This window comes from Onychostruthus taczanowskii, unplaced genomic scaffold (assembly GCF_017590055.1).
Source record: "Onychostruthus taczanowskii isolate IOZ18803 unplaced genomic scaffold, ASM1759005v1 scaffold53, whole genome shotgun sequence".
In the NCBI taxonomy this organism is placed as follows: Eukaryota; Metazoa; Chordata; class Aves; order Passeriformes; family Passeridae; genus Onychostruthus; species Onychostruthus taczanowskii.
Genome location: NW_024502902.1, coordinates 1,518,353 through 1,539,121, shown reverse-complemented (window position 1 = coordinate 1,539,121; position 20,769 = coordinate 1,518,353). Strand labels below are relative to the sequence as shown.

At 50.4% G+C, this 20,769-nt stretch overlaps 2 protein-coding genes across 5 annotated transcripts; both read right to left on the bottom strand.

The window, feature by feature from the left end:
• Positions 1-316: 316 nt before the first annotated feature.
• On the bottom strand, positions 317-9,039 carry TOB2 (transducer of ERBB2, 2). Of its 4 annotated transcripts, none has more exons than XM_041416666.1 (3): positions 8,835-9,039; positions 4,608-4,778; positions 317-4,511 (listed from the first exon to the last, which is right to left on the bottom strand). In XM_041416666.1, exons 2-3 carry the CDS (start codon positions 4,690-4,692, stop codon positions 3,670-3,672), a joined length of 927 nt encoding a protein of 308 aa, XP_041272600.1. In that variant the 5' UTR covers positions 4,693-4,778; positions 8,835-9,039; the 3' UTR covers positions 317-3,669. The 4 variants fall into 4 exon arrangements, with proteins under 4 accessions (XP_041272600.1, XP_041272598.1, XP_041272597.1 ...); XM_041416664.1 differs by lacking the exon at positions 8,835-9,039 and adding exons at positions 7,102-7,187; positions 7,477-7,611 and having other exon boundaries at positions 317-4,778; XM_041416663.1 differs by having other exon boundaries at positions 317-4,778; positions 8,835-9,038.
• Positions 9,040-14,204: 5,165 nt separating this feature from the next.
• Positions 14,205-20,712, bottom strand: PHF5A (PHD finger protein 5A). Its single transcript, XM_041416792.1, has 4 exons — positions 20,515-20,712; positions 19,306-19,329; positions 17,913-18,079; positions 14,205-14,894 (listed from the first exon to the last, which is right to left on the bottom strand). Exons 1-4 carry the CDS (start codon positions 20,564-20,566, stop codon positions 14,805-14,807), a joined length of 333 nt encoding a protein of 110 aa, XP_041272726.1. The 5' UTR covers positions 20,567-20,712; the 3' UTR covers positions 14,205-14,804.
• Between the last annotated feature and the right edge of the window lie 57 nt (positions 20,713-20,769).

Sequence of the window (20,769 nt, the reverse complement as noted above, 5' to 3'; positions counted from 1 at the left end):
CCTGCAGAGAGCCAGCTCCTCCCCCCACTCCAGGGAGCTGAATCTTGGCAGGACCAGGGATGGCCAGGCACATCGCCACTTTTTCCTATGTACTGCTATTCTTGGCAGCAGGAGAGGTCACTGAGACAGCTGTCCTGGCCATGTTGCACAATCCTGGGCACCACTGAGCTATTCCTAACGCTGTGAAACCGGGACCCTGCCTGCAAGGCTAACACTGAGCACCACTTCATCCAAGTCAGCTGTATTCCTCCTTACCCAAAATCAGGCATGTCCGAGGTGTTCTCTCTGCACTTAGCACACAACACACGACAAACAGTTATTATATCATGCTTTTAATACAAACTTAAAAAAATCTGGAACAATAGAAACTGTACAGATTTGATCAACCTTTTTGTGGGGTTTTTTTGTTTGTTTTTAACTAAATCTCTAGACACACCAATATCCCGTTCCAAAATATTGCACAACATTCTGAATACAAAACTCTGATTGTATTCCTCCTTCGCTAAAGAAAAAAAAAGAAAGAAGGAAAAAAAAAAAGAAAAAGACAGCAACCCCCTGGTTCCCCATCTCAGTAGTCCCCTTCTCCAAAAAAACCCCAAGCAGAGCACAGGCAGAAACCCTCCACTCGGAGACATACAGACTTCTGTCCTCTTTCACTCCTCTCCCACAAGGCAACTGTCAATTCACTCCTCGGAGAGGGGCAGGAGGAAAGGGAGGCTGAGTGGGGAGAAAGGAATCTTCACCACTTCTTTTTTTTTTTAAAGTTTTTTCCTGAAAAAATATTTTTTTCTCTCCTCTTTTTTAAGAAAAAATCTTGAAAAGAAAAAAATTACATTTTTTTACGTTAGAAATATACATATATTATATATACCTCTTACATTTTACAAATGTAGCAAATTATTCAATACAAACAGACATCAACAAAAAGAACATAAACCCATAAAAAATAAAAGTTAAAAAAAAATCTTCTCTCTTCTCTTCCTAAGAAACCAGGTAAATTAGTGCAGGTTTTTAAAAAATAAAATTGAAGCTGAACGCCTACATCCAAGACTAGAAAAGACCTGAAAAGGCCATTAGTTTCCATTGCTGCCTGATGCTGGAGGAACATTTCTGAAGCACACTTTTTTCCTTTTAAGATGCAAAGAGGCTGGTCCCTCTTCTTTTCCTCCTTCCACTCACACCACTATTTTTAAAGCAGGTATAATACGTGTGGCAGGGCAAAGCAGCATCAAAGCTTCACACACACATAAGCAAGTGGACAGGGGACATCCCCACTTCTTCCCTCCCTCCCTCCCTTGTGCTGGAGGAGAGCACACTGTCTCACAGCAGCAGCTCGCAGGTGGCTTGGCCAGATGTGGGGACAATCAGGGGCAACTGGACCGGGTCCTGCCATCAGAGGCTGAACACCCCTCAGAGTCCAGTGCAACATGTGGGGTGGCACCCAGCAGCACCCTGTTGGGGAGAAGGACTCCATGGCAGTGGTAGCATCCATTAAAAGCAGTGGGTTCAAAGGAAAGAAAAAAGGGGAACACAACAGCTGGGCCACTCCTCATCAACTTGTCCTAGTCTGGAAACCTGCAGGGTTGAGGTTGTGGGCACCAGCTTTGGGAAACCGGCTGGGCTCTGCTCTCCTCACCCACCTGCTGCATTGGTCATAGCTCAATAGCAAGCAGCCTGCTTGGGAACCCATGCTGGGCACAAGGTCAGGACTGTGCACCCCATCACCCATGGAGGGGAAGGGTACACTGGAAACTCTCCTCGGAGAGCTCTGGGCAGGGACAGTCTCCCTAGGACAGCCCATTACCTTCTGCAAATGCTCAGAGGCAACACAACTACAAAAGGGCTGGAAGTGCCTCCATCTCAGGGAAGGAAGCAGGAAAAGCACATGGTCAAGCTCATCTCACCTGAAACAGAGATTTCTTGAAAGAGCACATTGGTTCCACAAGTGCAGGAGGAGTGGATTTCAGACTGTGCCCCAAGAAGCATCATTAAAAGAAAACCAAACCTCAAGTTTGGGAAGCAGCAAAAGCTTATTTTTCATTTCAACTGAGAACTTCAAAGACTGCAGTTTCATCATCTCCATCTCTCTCCTCTTTGCACACTTCCATGCTCACACAGCAGCCTCCAAGGAAACCTCCCTTCCCACCAAAAAAGCCTCCATCCTTCCTGGGCATGAAGCAGTCCTCCTTTGGCTTTCTGTGAAGGTGGGTCTTGGAGTCCTCGACACAGAAGGGATCAAGCTGAACAGCCACTATTGCCTGACTGCCACACATCATCCTGGAGAAAGGTGCAGAGTCCCATATCCCATCCCTGCTGTGAAGAGGCACCATACATTCACAGACTGAGACAACCACTTGCCTTTGGAGAGCCCATCCCAGCTCTACGCTAAGCTTGCTGCTGTCCATGCTGATGTGATCAGGCTGGAATGAGGAATTTATGATAGGTGCTGCCTTTTCTCACTGGATCAACCACCTCCTCATGCTTCTCCAGAAAGGCAAGGGAAGGGCTTCAGTCAAGTGCATACCTGGCTGAAAGCATAAACCCTTATGCTACCACTCAAGACAGCAGCTTCAACAACATCACCTGATCTTCTTAAAAAGTTACGCTGCCTCGCTAACTAAAAAGGAAGGAATTTCTTCTCTCAGACAAGACGATGAATTCACAGCAGATAATGAGAACTCGGACCTCAGAGGCCACCCCAAGTGGATGCTGGCCCCTGCTGCTGGGGAGAACATCTGGGAAGTGGGGGAAGGATCCAAGTGGGGTCCAGCTGGTTCAGTGCCACCTCCTCCAAGCCACAGAGAGAGGCAGGTGTTGATTCTACACCACAGGGGCTGTTATCCAGACTGACTGGTCAGCCCTGAGAGAGCACAAAAAAAGCCCTCTTGCTCAGCTACAGAAAGGTCCAATAACCAGAGCCACTAAGCTCTAAGCACTGTCCCTCTGTAGCCACAACTGGAAGTGCAGATGAGTAAGGGAGCAGGAAGAAGCCATTTCACAGTAATGCTCTGCCCTGACTGTGATGTGCTGCGAGATGGTCAAGGAGAAGAGTTAGTGCTTTTCAGCACACAGAACAGCTGATGCCAGCTTGGGCTAGAGCCACAACAGCACAATGGTCTGCGCCCGTGGGCACAGGCGATGTTCTCTGTATACACAGAAAAAGCAAGCTCACCCACCCATTCTGGCTAGCACACAGCAAGACTGTGTGTGTCCCCACCAACACTGACTCATCCTCTTCTTGTCCCTCCTCCAGCACGGTGGTATGAAGACGACATCCCTACACCCAGGTAGAAGGACCCTGTGTCCAGTGTGGGGCAGGGGGTGGTGCAGGGAATCAGGAGCATTGTGACCTACAGTTGCACCAGTCCTAGGCTGGGGTGGGGAAAGAGGGCACACAAACCAAAAAAAAGCCCAAGACTCATTTTAAGGAGTAAAAAAGTGAGTAGGAAAAAAGCACAGGTACTGAGTTAAAAAACAATTCAGTGCTTCAGGAGCGTTACCAGCACAGCGCAACAACACTGAGCTCTCTCTTTTCCCAAGAACCTATATTTGTAAGGTTTTAATATTTTCTGTATATTTCTATTTTTCTTTTCTCTCCCTCTTGTTTGTTTGTTTTGTTCTTGTTTCCCCCCTCCCTCCCTGCCCCAAAATACTCTCCTTCCGTTGTATTCAGTTGGCCAGGACGACGGGCTGGAACGACTGGCTAGGATACTGCATGGCATTCAGGTTGTAGCTGAGTCCTTCCACAAAGGGAGACTTCTCCAAAAAGAGGCTATTGGTGCTGCCACCGAAGACCTGAGCCATATCAAAGGTACCACCTGTGCTGGCGTTGAACTGCGATGCTGGCGGGATGCTGCTGGCCTGGCTCTCACTGGCAACACCATCGAAGAAGAGACTGCTGGCTCCCGGCGAGGCGCCGCTGTAAACGAACTCCTTGGCATTGGGGGAGAGCTGTGACTGCGGGGCTTGGCTCCCAGCGCTCCCGACGAAGTTCAGAGAGTGCATCGACAGGGAGAGGCCCTTGTGCTTCAGCAGGTTGGTGGTGGGAGACCTGACCATTCTGGGCTGCTGCACAGCCCCTGCTCCGCCGCCCCCTCCTCCGGCTCCCCCACCCTTCTTCATCTTGGTCGAGCCGAACTTGGTGGCAGCAAAGGTGGCAGTGGTGAAAGTGATGGGCTGCGCAGAGCGAGGGATGAAGGTGGGGCTGGGCGACTGGCCAAAGGAGGGGGACGGAGAGTTGGACAGCGAGTTGTCCTGGCTGCCGATAGGGACAAATACCTGGGCATCAGGGTTGAAGCTGCTCTTGATTTCTTTGTCCAGCTCTGTGGCACTGCAGCCCTCGCTGTCATCTAGGTAGAGAACCTTAACAGAGCCCTTCTCACCGATTTGGTAGGAAACCTCAAAAGGATCAATCCAGACACTCAGCTCTTCTGGCACATTGGCACGCACATCCTCCACAGCCAGCCCGCTCCGCTTGGCCGCCAGCTCCACCACGGGATCCACCGTCTCCCCTATATGAACACAGCGATAGCCAGAGCCCTTCAGAGGTTTCTCTGGGTACCAGTGACCCTCATATTTCTTCTTCAGCAGGCGCTCTAGCTCCTCACCGAACAGGTCTGCCCGCCTCCGAGGAAGCTTGTTGTACAGGTATGAGATGATGAAGTTAAGAGCAACTTTGATCTCCAGATGCATACTCTCTTCCCAGCAAGCAAGTCAGGGCAGTATATTAAAAGTGACAAAATGACAGAAACATAGACAAGTTTTGACTCCAAAGAGACCTAGGGAAAGAGAGAAAAGGATGGATGAAGACTAGAGAACACAACAACTATCCCCCTGTTGAGATAAATAACCGTGCCTTTTCATAAACAAAGCAGAACGAGCAGTTTGCACAAATACTAACAAGAAGCAATGCTCTCTAGGAGAGTCATCACAAATCTACTGATCCTCAAAACAGAGGGATGCTGATAAGGAGAACTCTCCCTGCTCCTCTTTCAGAGGAAATAAGGGTGTAGCCACTACCCGCACGCAAGTACGCGCATCACGCTCACCTCGGCGCCGAGCACGGCTGCAGTAACCCAGCAGGGCACCGCCTGCTGGGGCAGAGCTCTGTCAGCACACCTAACACGCCTCTCCTGCCCCGGCACTCAGCCGCCTCCAGCACGCCTCAGCTGCACCAGCCCCTCCAGAGCAGCACCTGAACAGCCTCGTGACTCGCTCAGCAGCTTTGTGCAGAGACCTGCTCCCGCTCAGGACAGCAGGGCCGGCCTCTCCTCCGGGAGGCCGGGTGGTTGTGCCGGGTGCCACGTCCTGCCGGCACGAGGGACGAGAAGGAGCGAGGGAGGGTGCCGGGGCACCAGCTGCCGGCCCATGTTTACTATCCCCTTGACTAGCAGGCACGTATCTCATTTAGTGTACCCAGTTGAGACTCTGCCTAGCTACAAGCATAAAATCTCAGTTTAAGTCTGCTGAGTGGAGACTTAAATGTGCACAGGGTCACAAAATACAAAGATGCCAACAGCCTGTCCAATATGGTTCATATCGTTTATCCCTGCACAGAGGAAAGATGAGCTCTGCCGGGATCAGATACCTACTTAATAAAAACAGAAATTGCTTGCCAAAGATTGAAGTAATCCTCCCTCCTCTCTCTCTCTGCCTTGTGAGGAAGTCTCCAAAATGGAGAGAACCCACAAAAGCACAATGCAAAACCACAACACTCAACTCTCCCATTATACACAGATTTGCAAACAATGCTTGTCTGGGTACAAAAAACCCAAAACCAGGTATGTCAGCATACACTCGGTCACTCATCGAAGGAAGATGGATCTCACAGATATTTTAAGAGGAAGCACACTTCCAGTAGCCTCCACACCTCTCCAGGGGAAAGAAGAATATCCAGTTTTTAATTGGCAGCTTAGTCAGAGGCTGCTCTGTCTTCAGCTGCCCTCACCTTGCTGAAAGAGACACACTGTGTTCAACCATCTTCCTAAAATGGGCTTTAGGGATATTCTTGTACAGCACTCAAGCCAATGTTTATGATGACAATTATTTGGGGGTGGGGATGAAGTACAAACATACGCAGTTAGCATTCCCCTGAAAAATCCCAGCAGCACAACCAGGTATCCATGCTGGCCTGAGTCAGCAGGAGTTAAAAAACTGACCAGACTTGTTTGCTTGGTCTAGTTTATTGGACAGGAAGGATCAAATAATTTTGAAGAAGCCCTCAAATATTTTAAAGCTTTACTGCAAAAAAAGGGATGCAGATTCTATGCTTTTTCTGTACTACTCCACGTTCAGAGAGGCTTAGCTTTAGGAAGACAGTAACCAGAAGCAGATCCCCCACCTCTGATCTGCCAACAAGGAGGCCGGTTCTGGAAGGAACCCCCTTTGGGTTTGACTCAGCAACATAAAAATGCACAGGAACAAGGGACTGAAAAGAAGTCTCCTTTAAAACCAGCTTTAAGGAATTACTGTAATGTAACAAACTTTGGTAGATCACTGCAACCTGACCAAATCCAAGTAAGAACACCAAAGAAATAAGCAACCACAGTTTTTCTAGGAACAGTTATGAAGAAGTCGTTTCCAGAAGGCAAAAGTCTTGGCACAATGACAGAGCCTTTTCAACAAAAATTAAGTATGAAACAAACCCCTAAAGAGCACACCTAAACCCTAACAAGAGCCTGTACAGACTATACTACCTCAAGGGAAGATTATAGGGAGCTCTCTAACTTCTTTGGCTTTGAGATGTTCAAAAGAGAGGACACCTTGGAATCCCAGCAAGTTAAGCAGGAAGAGAACAGCCAGTTTGTAAGTCTTTTATCTTGTGATAAATTCTAATCCAGAACCAAAATCTCTTAAGAGATCAGATAAGACTGGGAAAGGAACAGTGGCCAAAATGAGTTAACATCCTATATATAATATACATTGAGCTCCTCATCAACTTTTTGCAGAAAGCTGTGAGGAGGTACAATTATGCATCATCTCCTTTTTTCTTTTCTCCAGTTTTCCTAAAAAGAGAATACTCTGTATCTTGGTTATGAAAAAGCTAAGTTAATTAGCCTAATAACACCAACAGCTGCCAAGGTAAAGACATTCAACTGATACCTGCCGAAGGCACAAAAAAGTCACTGGCTTCTCAGGTTGTTGACATGGCAAGATGAGCTCCAGTAGAATCCCCTCAAGCTACTGCACTGAAATGTGATAAAATAATTTTAAAAAATATTTAAGAACCCCCAAACCCACTGAAATGCAACCGAAGAAGCATGGCTCTGAGAGAAGAAACTATTGAATATCAATTTTAAGAGATATTCTGGGCAGTCCTCCATAAAGGCCAACATTTTCAAACTAAAGGCTTACTGTACATCGAGGTGCTGGCAGGGAACAAAGAGCCGTTTCTCTGCTCTGCGAGGGAAGGCAAGAGCCCCCTCAGACTCCTCGTTTATCGCTATGCTGAAGGGGTGAGGCCAGAGCATCACTTACAACAGAGAAGAGCGAACACGGGAACGATTCCCTCTCCTCCCGGCTACACCAACACGGTGGGTGACCTTGTGGGTATCCCCCTTCGACTCCTGAACGAGGCCGGGCCCAGCCCAGGCCGCCCGCCGCCTCGGGACTTAGACGGCTTCACGGCAGCCTGCGGCCCCACAGCCGGACACACCCGTCTGGAACGAGAGCGCCCTTCCCCGGACCCCGCCAAGGGCGGCGGAGAGCTTCGCCCCCACCAGCCGAACGGCCCCGCGGGGACGGGCCCCGCCGCTCCTCCATCCCCGGTAGCGCGGCCATTCCCGGCGCCGGCCGGCCCCGGCACGCCGGGAGCTGTAGTCCTCGCCCCCCCTCCCCGCCCCGCGACCTACTTCTCCCCGGACTGCGGCTCCCGGCGCGCCCCGCGCCCGGCCCGGCGCGGCCCCCGGCGGGGCAGGGCACAAAATTTTCCAGCGCACATGCGCGCTGGGGCCCGCCCGCCCTTCCCGGCGCTGCCCACGGCCGGGAACACGCCCCGCGGCCCGGGACCGCCGGGCAGCCGCCCCCTTCTCCCCTTCCCTTCCCCTCCCTCCCTCGCGGCAGGCATGGGCGGGCGCGTCCCCACCCCACAGCTGTTTCCCCCCCCACGGCTGCGGGACGGAGTCCGGGAGGCCCGAAGCCCAGTAACCTTCTGTCCCTCTCCCCCGCCCCCCGATGCTTGTCCCCTTCGCCCCAGTGGGGCACGCGAGGTCGGCAAACAAGGTTCCCAACGGAGCGGGTCGGATGGATGGGGATATGTCAACAAGGGCGAGCTCCCGGCCCCGCACACCCAGCGGGGCATCGCAGATCGGGGTGTCCGGGAGAAATGGGGGGAGGCGATGAGGGGGGGGGGTAGCCCAGCCCAGCCCCGACAGCGCCTTTGTTGTCGCCGGGCTTCTCCCCCTCGGACCTCGTCGTGCACGAAAGGGAACGCGCCGGCGACATCCCCCTTTCCCGGGAGCCCAGGGCACCCACCACCGCCCTTGGGCCCAGCCTGCCTTTTTTGGGGCTGCTAGGGCTGGGGCTGAGCCGCATCCCTCTCCCGCCCACCCCCCCCTCCTCTCAAACTAGGCTCTAGAGAACAAAATGGTGAACTGGGGCACTGCAAAGCGTCCCCGACCCAGTGACTTTCACCTCCGTTCTTCTCCCCTGAAGCCCCATTAATCCCCCAGGGGACTATAGCCGCACAGGGACTCCACGGACGGGCAAATCGCTGTCCCTGGTGGGGAGGGGGACGATGAGCCCCCTCAGACCGAGCTCACAAAGAGGACGCGCGCGGGAAGGGTCCCAGCCCAAAAGGGGGTGCGGGGGAGAAAAGCAACCCCGGCCCCACTTACTTCGTTCTCGGATCCAGGGCCGGCGGCTGACTGGCGGCTGTCGCGGGGGCCGAGGGCGCTGCCGGCAGGTCTCGTCTCTGCTTTGCCCCGTCTCGTCCGTCCCCTCCCTCCCTTGTCCCCGACGGCGCGGGGCGGGCCCGGTGCTGTGGTGCGGATGCCGCTGCTGTGCCCCCAGAGCCGCCCGCGCCCTGGCCCCGAGTGAGCCAACTCACGGCAAACTTTCACCCTTAGCAACCTCTCGGCGCACGGATCCGCTCCCGCCCCGCGTGATGCGGCCGCGGGGGGCGGGCCGGGACTACTTCCCCCTCGCGTCGCCGTCCGCAGCGCCCCGGCATGGACGGGGGTGGGGGGGCCGGTCCGGCGGAGCTTCCGCTGCTGCCGCCCGGACACCGGGAGTATCCCGGATTCGAGCTCAAGGGAAGGAGGGAAGGAATGAAGGGGCCGCGGCCTTAGCGGGGATTGACCTGAGGACTTCACCAAGCGGCTTAGCCTGAGGCGACGGGGGGATGGAGTGGAATCCAACGGAGCGGGGAGAGACGGGACCGGCCGGCGTGGTCCCCGCCCCCGCGCACCATGGGGACGGTGGAGCCCCGGCTCAGCGGCTAGGCCAGCCCCGGGACTCCCCAAGGGACAATTCTCTGCACACCCCAAGCACGTCTGCGAAGACCCCGTGGTGGAGCCCCCCGCCCCGCTACAGTGGAGGAGCTCGAGGAGACGTGCCCACGGGCAACCCCGTCTCCCTCCATCTTTGCGAACCCCTCGGGATCCCCGGTCCCCGATGCGGGCGGGGAGCCCGGGGGACTGCGAGCGCATCTCCCCGGGGAGCAACGGGGCAAGGCCAAACCGGGCGGGCTGGTGTCACCGCGGGGAGAACAGGAGCGGCGCGGCACCGAGACGGGGACGGAGACCCCGCCCTCGGCATGCGCTCCCGCCTCCCGGACTATTTTGTCTCCGCACGCCTGTGTCCCTCCGCCTCCAACAGAGCAGGGCCAGCCCCGCCGCGGCGGAGACGAGAGACCCGCAAGGTGCGCGAGCGCCGGCCGTGCTAAAAATAACTTCGGCGTGTTAGCAACAGCCTTCCCATTGGCTGGCCAGCCCCGGCGGCGCCTTCGGATTGGAGCGCTGCCTCAGCCAGTGAGCCGAAGGGGGTGTGCGCCGCGGGCGCTGCCGGGAGATGTAGTCACCGGCGCGGCCGCGGCCTGCCCCCGTGCCGGGTGCTCCCCCCGCACTGCGGGGCGTTCGCGGGCTCGGGCAGGGCTCGGGGTCACAGGCTGCCCTGGAGAAGGACAACCACGGCCACAGCCATCCCCGGGGCCATGGGCCGATGGCGGCACCTCCACCGCCAAAGGCTGAGCTGCACCACCCACCGGCAAGCTGAAGGCACTCTCCGCCAGCGCACAAACGGACCCGCACCCTTTATTTCAAAGCAGACCCATTACTAGTTCCAGGAAAATGGAATTGCCTACAGGCATCCCCAGGCCGCGTGTGCTACAGTCCAAGGTCACACCACCTTTCACACACACCACTTGCAAAGGCTGTTTGCTGTCCACACTTAAAGCAACTTTTGACCCAAGCAACACCCCGAACTAGTGGAAGGGACACCCAGAACGGTGTTTCCAGGCTCTCCCAGCCACGTGTTCTGCATCTTCCTCAGTGCTGACACAAGCAGACGGTGACACAGGCATTACCACAGTCCCTGTTGCAGCAGGGACAGCAGGCCTGGCAACCATCTCTAAAGTGCAAAAATACAAAGTTCATCTCTTGCCCTATTTCCACAATAGCCCTCAGCCTTCTGGGTTTGGTTTGTCCTCCTCTCTCATTCAGGAACACTTTACCTCAGTACTGCCTTTGCCACAGAAGAGCATTTCTTTTGAGGCCAGCCAACGCCATGTGTTAAGAAATCCATTAATGTTCCTTCCCAACCACAGCAGCCAGCCTTGCTAATTTTCCCACTGATTACAGAAAAAAAAACCAAAACCAACCAAAAAAAACCCCAAAAAACCAACTAATAACTTTTGAAGTTGTTTTATTTTCTGCAGGGAAAGAGAAGAGGAAGATTTATGAGAGCTATTATGAGCAGCCTTATTTTTGTCACTCCTATTTTAAAAGGAATTTACTTACAAAAGAACACCTTTTTTTTGTTGTTGTTGTTTCTTGTTTTTTTTCAATTATTCCCTTGCTTTGCTGGAAGCAAAATCATACTGTCAGCCAGAGATCAGGAAATTAAAATGACTGAGCTATTTTTAGCATCGTTAAGCAAAAAAAGGCAATTACATTTCTAAAATCCTGTTATTGTTTTAATAAGGTGTTAGTAAGAGGCTGTCGGGTATTAGGGCTCTTTAAAATACCTGTGCCTTGACCGTGCTCCCTTAATTCCGGCGTGGCCCTCGTACACATGCAGGCAGAGGAATTCTGTCACACTATCTGCTCCTGCATTCTCAGCCATTTGGCTATGAAGTCAAAGCAAAGCTCCCGTGTCACGTGTGCCTGGGGAGGGGAGCCATTGCCAAGCCACTGGGACAGAGCTCGTTTGGTTGGGTTATTTAATGCCAAGGAAGGGGAGTCAGGTTATAATTGGACATAATTAATATCGCCATACCCTGAATCCTCTGTACATTCAATTCACATGACAACCCCAAGGAAATGAAAAATTCTTTCCTGCTATTGAAAGAGGCAAACATCTCCGGCTGATGTCTGTAATGAGAAAATAACAGCTTCTGTGCAGATGAGGTTTCAGAAGTGAGATTTTGTCCATGCAGCTCCCAGGAAAAGCTCGCAGGCAGATTCCAAACCTCCGCCTACCTTTTCTTTTTGTTCTGTCTCTTTTTAAAGAGAAGCAATGCTTGGGGCTCGAGGGCTTTGTCAAGACGAGGTCTAGGTGGCTCAAGGAAGTGGATCTACGTTACAGAGCTATGTGCTGAGCTCAGCTGTAGCTGTGGCTGGCAGCTGGTCTGAAGGGGTGTGTAACAGGGAACACCTACATTTCAGAACACAGCAATGCCTTGTTAGTACTGGCAACAGAGCCTCATTTCTTAATAGGCCAAGAGGTCCTACGTTCTCTCCTTCAATGTAAATATTTAAAATTGAAGGAGGGTTTTTTTTTTTTACTTCTTATGCAACATTTTAATAAAAAATGAAAAAATGGCACTACCTAGAAAAGCAACGGCAGGAAGATACATTTAGCTCCATGCATTAGGATTTGAAGACAGCACCACGGGGTTTCAGCTGCCACCTTGACAAAGCTGTCCCCGTCTCTCCCACCCTTCCCTGCTGTTGCCACACTCCCTGGCAGCTGGCAGCCAGGGAGCCCCTGAATCTGGCTGCATAAAACTCCGTGGATGGATGAAGCCCTTCCAAAGCCTGGCCTGCACACAGCAGCAGGATGTGTCTTGTCTCATTTTTTCCCTGCGGGGAAGCTTACCCTTTTAGCATGTGTTCTGATCTCCTTCTCCTGGACAATACTTTAAAATCTATTTAGGTGAAAAATAATACACTTTTCTAGAGGCCCTGCCTAGGTATCATCTACTGGTGCACAGAAATCATTACCAAGCAAGGTCATGTTTTTCTGGGCTACACGAATGTGTCCATTGCCCTTGTCTGAATTAGCAGCTTCAGGGCAATGTCCCATCCATGCTCTGAAAGTACCAGAAAGGCAGCGGCACTGAACTGATCCGAGCACCAGCAGCATTTGGCACGCTCCCCAGAGCTGTCTGAGCAAACAAGGCAAAGGGGAAAAAGCCTGTCCCTCCCTCTCTCCACCTGCCCAGTGACTCAGAACAACTAGAAATGGCAGCTTAACTCTCAGAATACAGACCAATATATCCAGCAGTCAGCGTGAGGGCATCGGGAGTGCCAAGAAAGTGAGTATGTTCAGCTGTTTTTGGGGATGGGGGAAGGGATGGGGACACTCGTACCTCCACAGCAAGCCCTGCCTGGCTGAGCCGCTAAACGATCAGGAACAAGGGGTGCTCTAAAATTAGCTCACCAGGGTGTATTGGTTCTGAGACAAAAAATAATTCCTTGCTTCATTTCCCTCCACCTTTACTGAAAAACTTTGTCATCTTTCAAATTTCTGGGAAAGGAAAAAAGTGCGTACAAACCTTCTGCATTCCTAGCGAGATAATGCGGGCAGCCTGACTGAGGGTAAGTGATAAATTCTGGTTGAAGCGATAAAGTTCCAGGTACAACAAATCTGCATGTCATGGCCTGCTTTTAAAGAAACACAGAATTTAAAATGGCCGATAACAGGTCTGACATGGACTTCCTGGGCTGCAGAGGCAGTTGCTTATTCCCATAGAACTGCTTTGGGAGAATAGGTTTGCTGTAACCAATGAGCTAGATTGCTCTGAACATCTTGGCAAATGGCATCCATCAGAAGCTACGTAGGGAAAAAGACATACTAATACTCTCAGAACTGCAAAAAGCTTGGAAGAGAAACCTGACATAACTAATAGCTGGGGGCAGGAGAGGGAGGAGCAGCTGAGATACCTGCAGGGCCAGTGACAGATACAGCCAGCTGCAGCAGGGAAAAATTGCTTTTGAGGGCAGGATAATCACAACTTGTGCGCTTTACACTTTTATCCAAATGGCTGCAGCAGGTAGAAGAGGTATTTAAGCCAAGGAGTAATTAGAAGAATTGGTACTAGCCCCAAGGGAATAGCTGAAATCCTGGAAGGGGCACAAAACAAAAGAAGGTTTTGGGGCTCTGCACCCCAAAGCTGCACAAAGACAACTGTGTTAGCGTAGCGCACGCTCTGCTCAGACTACAGGCGCTTGAAGGCCCGCAGGGCACCCTGAGCAGGACCCTGATTTGACCACCTGAGGAGCACACACCCACGGGGAGCTGGGTTCTGCCTCTGCACAAAGGCGCCTGTTCCCAGACCTTTGCTGAGCCAACAGACTGCTTTTAGTCTCTACTGGTATTTGACAGACAAGCAGCCTCTGGTTTGCAGCGCGCACGGCCAATAGCCCAGAACACAATGGTCGGTTTCCCGTTACGGCAGGGAAGGCTTTAACTTATTCACAAGAACAGGACGGCGAGTCAAACAGCTTAGTAGGTTTTAGAAAGGGATTGGATGTTTGCACGGTGAAACAACACCCACGGCCGCATTAGCCGGGATAAGGGTTACGAGCTCAGCGATCCTCGTGCTACGGGACAAAATGATCGCTGGCTGGGATCACAGGCAGACAAAAGCAACAGCCATTCCCTGAAGCTCCTTGTGGCAAGGCCACGTGGCCACAAGCAGACACTGTCAGAAACCAGATAAGCCATTGTGAAGTGCTAGCTGGGCTAAGCCTCCATGTCCTCAGAAAGCTCCAGAGAGGCTAGGCACAGAATGAACCAAATAGAAATCCTTGTTGTACCAAAAATAAAAACCCAAAAGCAAAAGCTTTATTGGTATGCATCCTACAGAAATGGTTACAAGAAATGGCCTTGGATTTATCTGTAAAAGGAAACATGGAACAGCTGTGCTCTCCCTGGGAAGGTACCAGCCATGAGCAGATTCCTTAAAAACAGGGGAGCATGGAAATATACTGGAGGAAGGGAGGAGGGGAGCAGATTGGTGTTTTGTTCTTCAACACTCATGGATGGGGCAATTTCAAACAATTGAGAGGAGGCCCAGTAAGTACAACCTCAAGGTGTTTCTCCACACTAAAAACAGCACTTTCCATTTTTACATGGCTCCTTCTATGTGTAAGTGCTTGTCCACTCTGCTTTGTATAGTTGGGGCAACTACTAGCAGAGCTTCTGCAAAAGCAAAAGACAGTAATCTTCATTTGCCCTCTCTCATCATTGGTTCTCATCACATTTTAGTCCCCACTCAGTCTCTTATTTCTCCAACCCCAAGTATATTACTGAATTTGTATTGCTTTAGAAAAAAATCAACCAGTTTTCAGTAAGAGCAAAGTCCAGAGATGTTCCAAGACCCTCTTGCCAACCCAACAGGAGGTAGCCACATATGAATAGGATCACCTCTTCTTGAAGCCATATTTTTTCCTTTCATAGAAAAGATCTGTCTTGGAACTGCCCAGGTTGACAATCTTAGGGCAACCATCTCTCTGTAAGAAAAGAAAATGCAAGTTAGGAAATGGGCAAACACAGAACAACATCATAGCTGTAGTAGGTTCTCAGTTCCCACACTCCTTGCCCTGTCCTCAACACATTTCAAACACCTGTACAGACAAATTGCTCTCCAGTGTTGGTTACCAGTAAGACAGTGGAACAGAGACCAACATGGATGTCCCTTCAGCATTGCTGTAGGACATGGTCTCCCTCAGGACCGAAATGGAAAACAGCTCATAAAACATCAGCCATTTAATGAAAAGGACGTGCTGTGCCTCAAGACGGAGTTCTTTCTAAATCAGAATATGCAGGACCTCTAGGGCCCAGAGGAATAACCTTTTCCCTCCTTAGCCAGAAGAATCTTGCTGCTCTAGATGTCACCAAACCATTCTTGTGTTTAGGAACCCCTCAGCAGTGACAGCAGAACTGAATCTCAGATTTCTTGGATCCTGGATCGATTACTGCAGAGGGTGTAGGGTCAGCTACTCACAGCAGCTACATAGAAAAGTTCTTGTACCTGAATTCCAGTAGATGGTGAGAAAAAAGCCTCAAGAAAAGCAAGGGGAGTAGGGGAGACCCTCCTGAGAGGTGTAGATGCAAAACCAAATCAGGAATGCCCTCTTGGTATACCTGGGAACATTTGCCCATGGGCCACCTGAACCCAGCATCTGCATAATTCCTTAGGGCAAAACTTATGGCTGGCCACAGCAGTTGTGAGGGACCCAGCAGGCAGAGGAACACGTGTCTTTGGCTGAAGTGCAAGCCTGAGTGCATTACATTTAGAAAGCCCCTGGGCAGATGTCAGATGCTGTAGAATCTGCACCCAAGCTGCCTGGCTCCCATACCAGAGAGACAATCTGGTGGGGAGGATCTGCACGACAGGAATGACAGGAGAGGTGGGGAACAGAAATCATCCCTCCCCCATCCACCTGCCACAACCCATTTCTAGCTACGTCTCCTTAGTTCATTTTGAACCTCAATAGTAGGACTCCTCCAAGACTTGCCTCCCACAATCCATGGAGCCTGTTCAAATCTTGACAGCCTTATTGCAGGGCTCTGTTCATTCTCCCACCTCCTCCTAAGGACACAGCTCATGAGCACCCTCCTTTCTCCAAGAAAAGATTACTATTTGCGACTCACAGATGTGCTGGGTGACAAGGTGGGATTCAGGCCCTTACCCACAGATCAAGGCTGAAACAATACCTCATTCCTTCCTCCACCAGAATAAATGAACCAAGAGTAACCAGGTCCTTTGCTTTGTGCCCAATAGCATTCCATCTTTGCTATCCATTTTATTTGCTTTCTTGCTTCACTATCTTTTCCAGTCTTTCTCTGAGGATGATAAAGTGCTGTGGCTGAAGTGGCTGAAGCCTTGGGTACAGGTACAGAGCTTCAGGTACAGAGCTCTGCCCATCTGGTTTTCTTATTCACATCAGCACCAGATACCGTAATTGTGACAGGCAGCAGCACACTTAATTGTTCTCCTTCTGGGCTCCCTATGCTTGTGCAAGCATTCTTCAATCCTGCAACAAATCATGTTAAATGATTTGCTGTTTTAGATCTGCAACTTCACATCTGCAATAATACGTAACATCTGAGTTTTCTGCTACAGAGCAACCTTCTTCACTCACAGGAGCATTCACCCAGGTGTCAAAGTACTCCAGACATTTTATTCTTCTCTAGCTCTACTTTTTCTACAGTCCTCCCTGACAGAGCAGCTGGTTACTTCACACTGGAACCAAACATTAGATACAGGTAATCTTAGGTTATGCAAAACACCTCTTGGGAACCCCTATGAATTGATAAAACTAAAACCAAGCCTATTTTACTCATGACTCATAAAGTCAGGCATCCTCATTCCAAAGGCAAGTGAACAAAGCTACTGTTTCTCACAGCATTTATAAAGTAGGAGGCAGCACCCCCACCAAAGTACTTATATCCATATTTAGATACAGAGAATGATTATGGTCCTGTTAGATCTAATGACTAAACTCAAAGGAGGACCTGCTCCTGTTCTGGATTTGGCTGCAGGCCTCTAGAGAAAACAGGCACTAGAGAGAATTAAAGCAGCAACTCACTCAGCTGAGGACACTCCTGTAAATCAGTTTGAACCACCCTCTTAGCACGTTCTTCACAGTCATTAGGGTGTGTAGGAAATGAAATTTGCAAAGCACCAAACAACTTTTAACAGATACTCTCACAGCTACCAGGCCTACATTCTGGGACAGCAGAACTGTAAACATCGTGTTCTTGTTGTCCTGTAAGGTCTTTCTAATGCTCTGTTGCAGTTCATGTTCTGCACTCATTGTGTTTGATTATTAACAAAAGCCTTACAAGGGGTGAACAGCTGCCTCATTTCCCATGTGCAACGGCTTTCACTGCAACATTGTAAAAAGATGATAGCTCTGGCTACAGACAAAAGGGACCATTACACCAGAAAGCATTAGCAGAAAGAGAAATATCTACAACATAGACAAGTCCAGAGAAGAGAATGAAAATATACATTGTATCCCATTGAAATTATACAAGAAGCATCAAACTTGTGAAACACAATTACCAATAGAGGCACTGGACACTAAGGACCAACATTACCTTGTTATTCAAAGGAAAACAAAGGTTTTGATTCCACAGGCCTTATAGTACCATATGTGTTCTTAATCAGTGGCTCATAATGGATTTCTAGGGAGGAGCTGCCTCTGCCACTGCCTTGCGGTGTCTGCAGTGTTTCTGACCCTGGTGAAACCTAGGCTGGAGCTGTACTGAGATAACAACCTGAAGTGGTAATGAGCAGCGTGTGGAGGCAATGAACTGTGACTGTGCAAAACACTCGGAGATCCTTAGAACGAAGAGAGTTACGATACCTCAAAATGCTTTGCAAACACAGAGACCTATCAACAGCGGAATAAAGCTTTCAGGTATCGCAAACGAACGGCAATCGCTCCAGCACTAATTTCAGCAGCTCCAAGCCCCTTAAAGGTAAGCATGACTACTGTGGAGCTGGGATGGCAACTTACATCTTTCTCCTGGATGGTGCACTCCTTGCAGTAGTAGGCGTCGGACACGCCGGGCCCGCCGCAGATGACACAGCGGCCCTGGTAGGAGCCGTAGTTGCACTCGTCGCAGATGCGCACCAGGGTGCAGGGCCGCACGTACGAGTCGCAGATCACGCACTTGCCGTCGCCTGCGAGCACAGCAGCCCCCGTTACAGAACGGCCCTTCTGCACCCCCACGGCACAGGAAAAGCTTCCTGCTCAAATCACGTCCCTGTACGCTCAAAGACAGCACAGCTGACCGGCAGAAACGTGCCTTGCAGGCACAGGGCACAACTTCAGGCTCGAGAGGAACAAGGGTCGTGGCCTGCAATGTTTGAGGGGTTTTTTTAAATGTAGTTATTCATTCACAGTCAGAGAGGAAACCCAAAATTCCTTGGGCAACTACTTTGTGATTAGCCAAGGCTTGCTCAGTTTGTACCACTACTTTTACTCTAGAACTTTTCCTGACTTTGCAAAAGAAAACAAGCCAGACTGACAGGACTAAAGTCCTTACCTCCACAGAAAGAGCAGTGTAAGCTTCTCCCACAGTGCCACATCAACAAAAGTCTGGAGTTACTATGCTCAAAGAGATAAGAGAGTGTACTCATGGTCCCTTTAATCCTTCATCTGTGACAAGGCCAAAGGAAGGGCAAACTGGCATAAGCGGCCATTTCACAAAAGTTGCTCTTGCGCTCTCACAAGGATCTGAGTGAAATTCAAGTACTGATATCATACAGGCAAGGAGCCATCAATGCCAGTGACAGTTTCTGCTGAGCTGGACCTTAACCAAAACACTGACCTACGGATGAAAGGCTTCATATCCTATTACCAGTTCCCAAGGTATCTAATCCTGACTCCCACAAACAGCTTGCCTAACCTGCTCTTAAATCTCTGGCGTGACAGCCCTCAGCTGCTGCCAATGGCAATCTGTTTCACTGTCAGGTGCTCTTGAAAATTATCTTCTTGCTTCAGACTGTCCTTCTCCCACTTTACTTATTCTCACACTATTTTTGAGTCACAAACTACTCACGTTGTTTGTTGTTCAAACTTCTTGCCCTGCTTTAAAAGGATCAGGATGATATTTGGGTATTACAGGTTACAAGGATCCAATGAAGCAGTCACTGCAGCCTCAGCCACTAGAAATGCTGGCAGCAGGTACTCTAGAACTGGGTTTGTGCCAGAGTCTGTCTGAGCTTGCAACTTTTTAAGTATTCCTTGAGCTACACTTGCAATGTTAAGGTAATTGCTCCCTTCTCAAAGAGTGACATTAAGTTTGGGGTTAAAGCAAAAATAGATTCCAACCTTCAAATCCAAACTGCATGCTCTAACCACAACACCATGTTCTCAAGCAACTAAATGTGGATGCTATACTTACATTTTTCACACAGTCTTCCAATTGCTGGGGGGAAAAAAAAAGAAAAAAATTATTTGAGGCAGGAGAAAAATCTAAGTACAAGCTTGAATGTCAAATAATTATCTACTGCAATGAGCATTCCTTAAAAAAATTAAAGGTTAAACTATAGAAACAGTTTGAGCATAAATACAAACATTCATGATAAACAATACATATATATCCTCCTGGAGAGATTTACCAGGACCAGAGATGCACTATGAATGCACAATGACACCCCTCTGCAGTAAGAAAAACTACATTCATCATTCCATTCCAAACACAGCCAGTGTGTCTGACTGAAGGAAATGTTGTACAGGAGTCTTGGCACAGCTTTTACGCTGGGTTTAGTGGGGGGATAAAAACCAAAATCAAACGTTTGTTTAAAGCAGTCCAAATACCTTATTTTCTTTAGAAATGAAGATTTAAGATACATTAAATGTATCTTAAAAATCTTGTCACTTGTCTGGGGCACTCACAACAATGATGTTAGGAACTTGGCTAAGTGTAATATAGTTTCAAAGACTAGATGTGCACATCCACAAAGACTAAATATCGATTTGTCTGAAGTCTGAGAGGCAAGGGGTTTGTCAGGACATGATTTTCAACACAGACAGATGGTGAGAAGCACGGACTATTCTAAAAAGGAATTTCCTACGGACAGCGCAGCTGAATGCTTTGTGTTTATGGATCTTGCAGACGGCTGCTCGTTAAATTTGCCTTTCCGAGGAGTGACAAAAGCCTGGAAGGGACACCTCAACTTCTAATCTCGTCTAAGAGTTCTTTGAACCTTGACCCAAGTTCTGACTCAGCCGCGGCAAGGCTAAACCCCGCTATCTGCATTACAGGAATAACCCGGAAGATAACTTTTGCCTCGCAGCCAGAAAGATGCTCCCAAATGCTGCTGGATCCAGAACGCATGGCGGGGCACCGGAAAAAAAAAAAAAAAAAAAAAAAAAAAAAAGAAAAAAAAAAAAAAAAAAAAAAAGGAAAAACAAAAGAGGGAGGGAGGGAAGGAGGGAGGGAGGGACGGAGGAGCGGGTGGCGCGCGCCGCCCCTCCCTCCCCCGCCGGGCCTAACGGCCGCGCGCGAGCCCCACGGCCGGTAACGCGCGCGCGCCCGCAGCCCGCCCCGCGGCGGGAAAAGGGGCGAAGGGATCCTCCCATCCTCATCCCCCCATCCTCCGGGACCCACCGACGCCCGCCTGCTTGCGGCAGAAGATGAGGTCCGGGTGGTGCTTGGCCATAGCGAGGCGATACCCGCCCGGCGCTACTGCTGCTGCGGCCCCGCGGAGCCCTTATCCGCCGCGCCGCCCTCGGGTCCTGGCCGGGGTGAGAGCAGCGTCTGCCAAAGCGCCTCCCTTGAGCGGGAAAACGCCGAGAGATGCCGAGATAAACCCTCCCGCTAAAGCCACCCCATCTCACAGCCTCCCCCCGCCCAGAGGAGCCC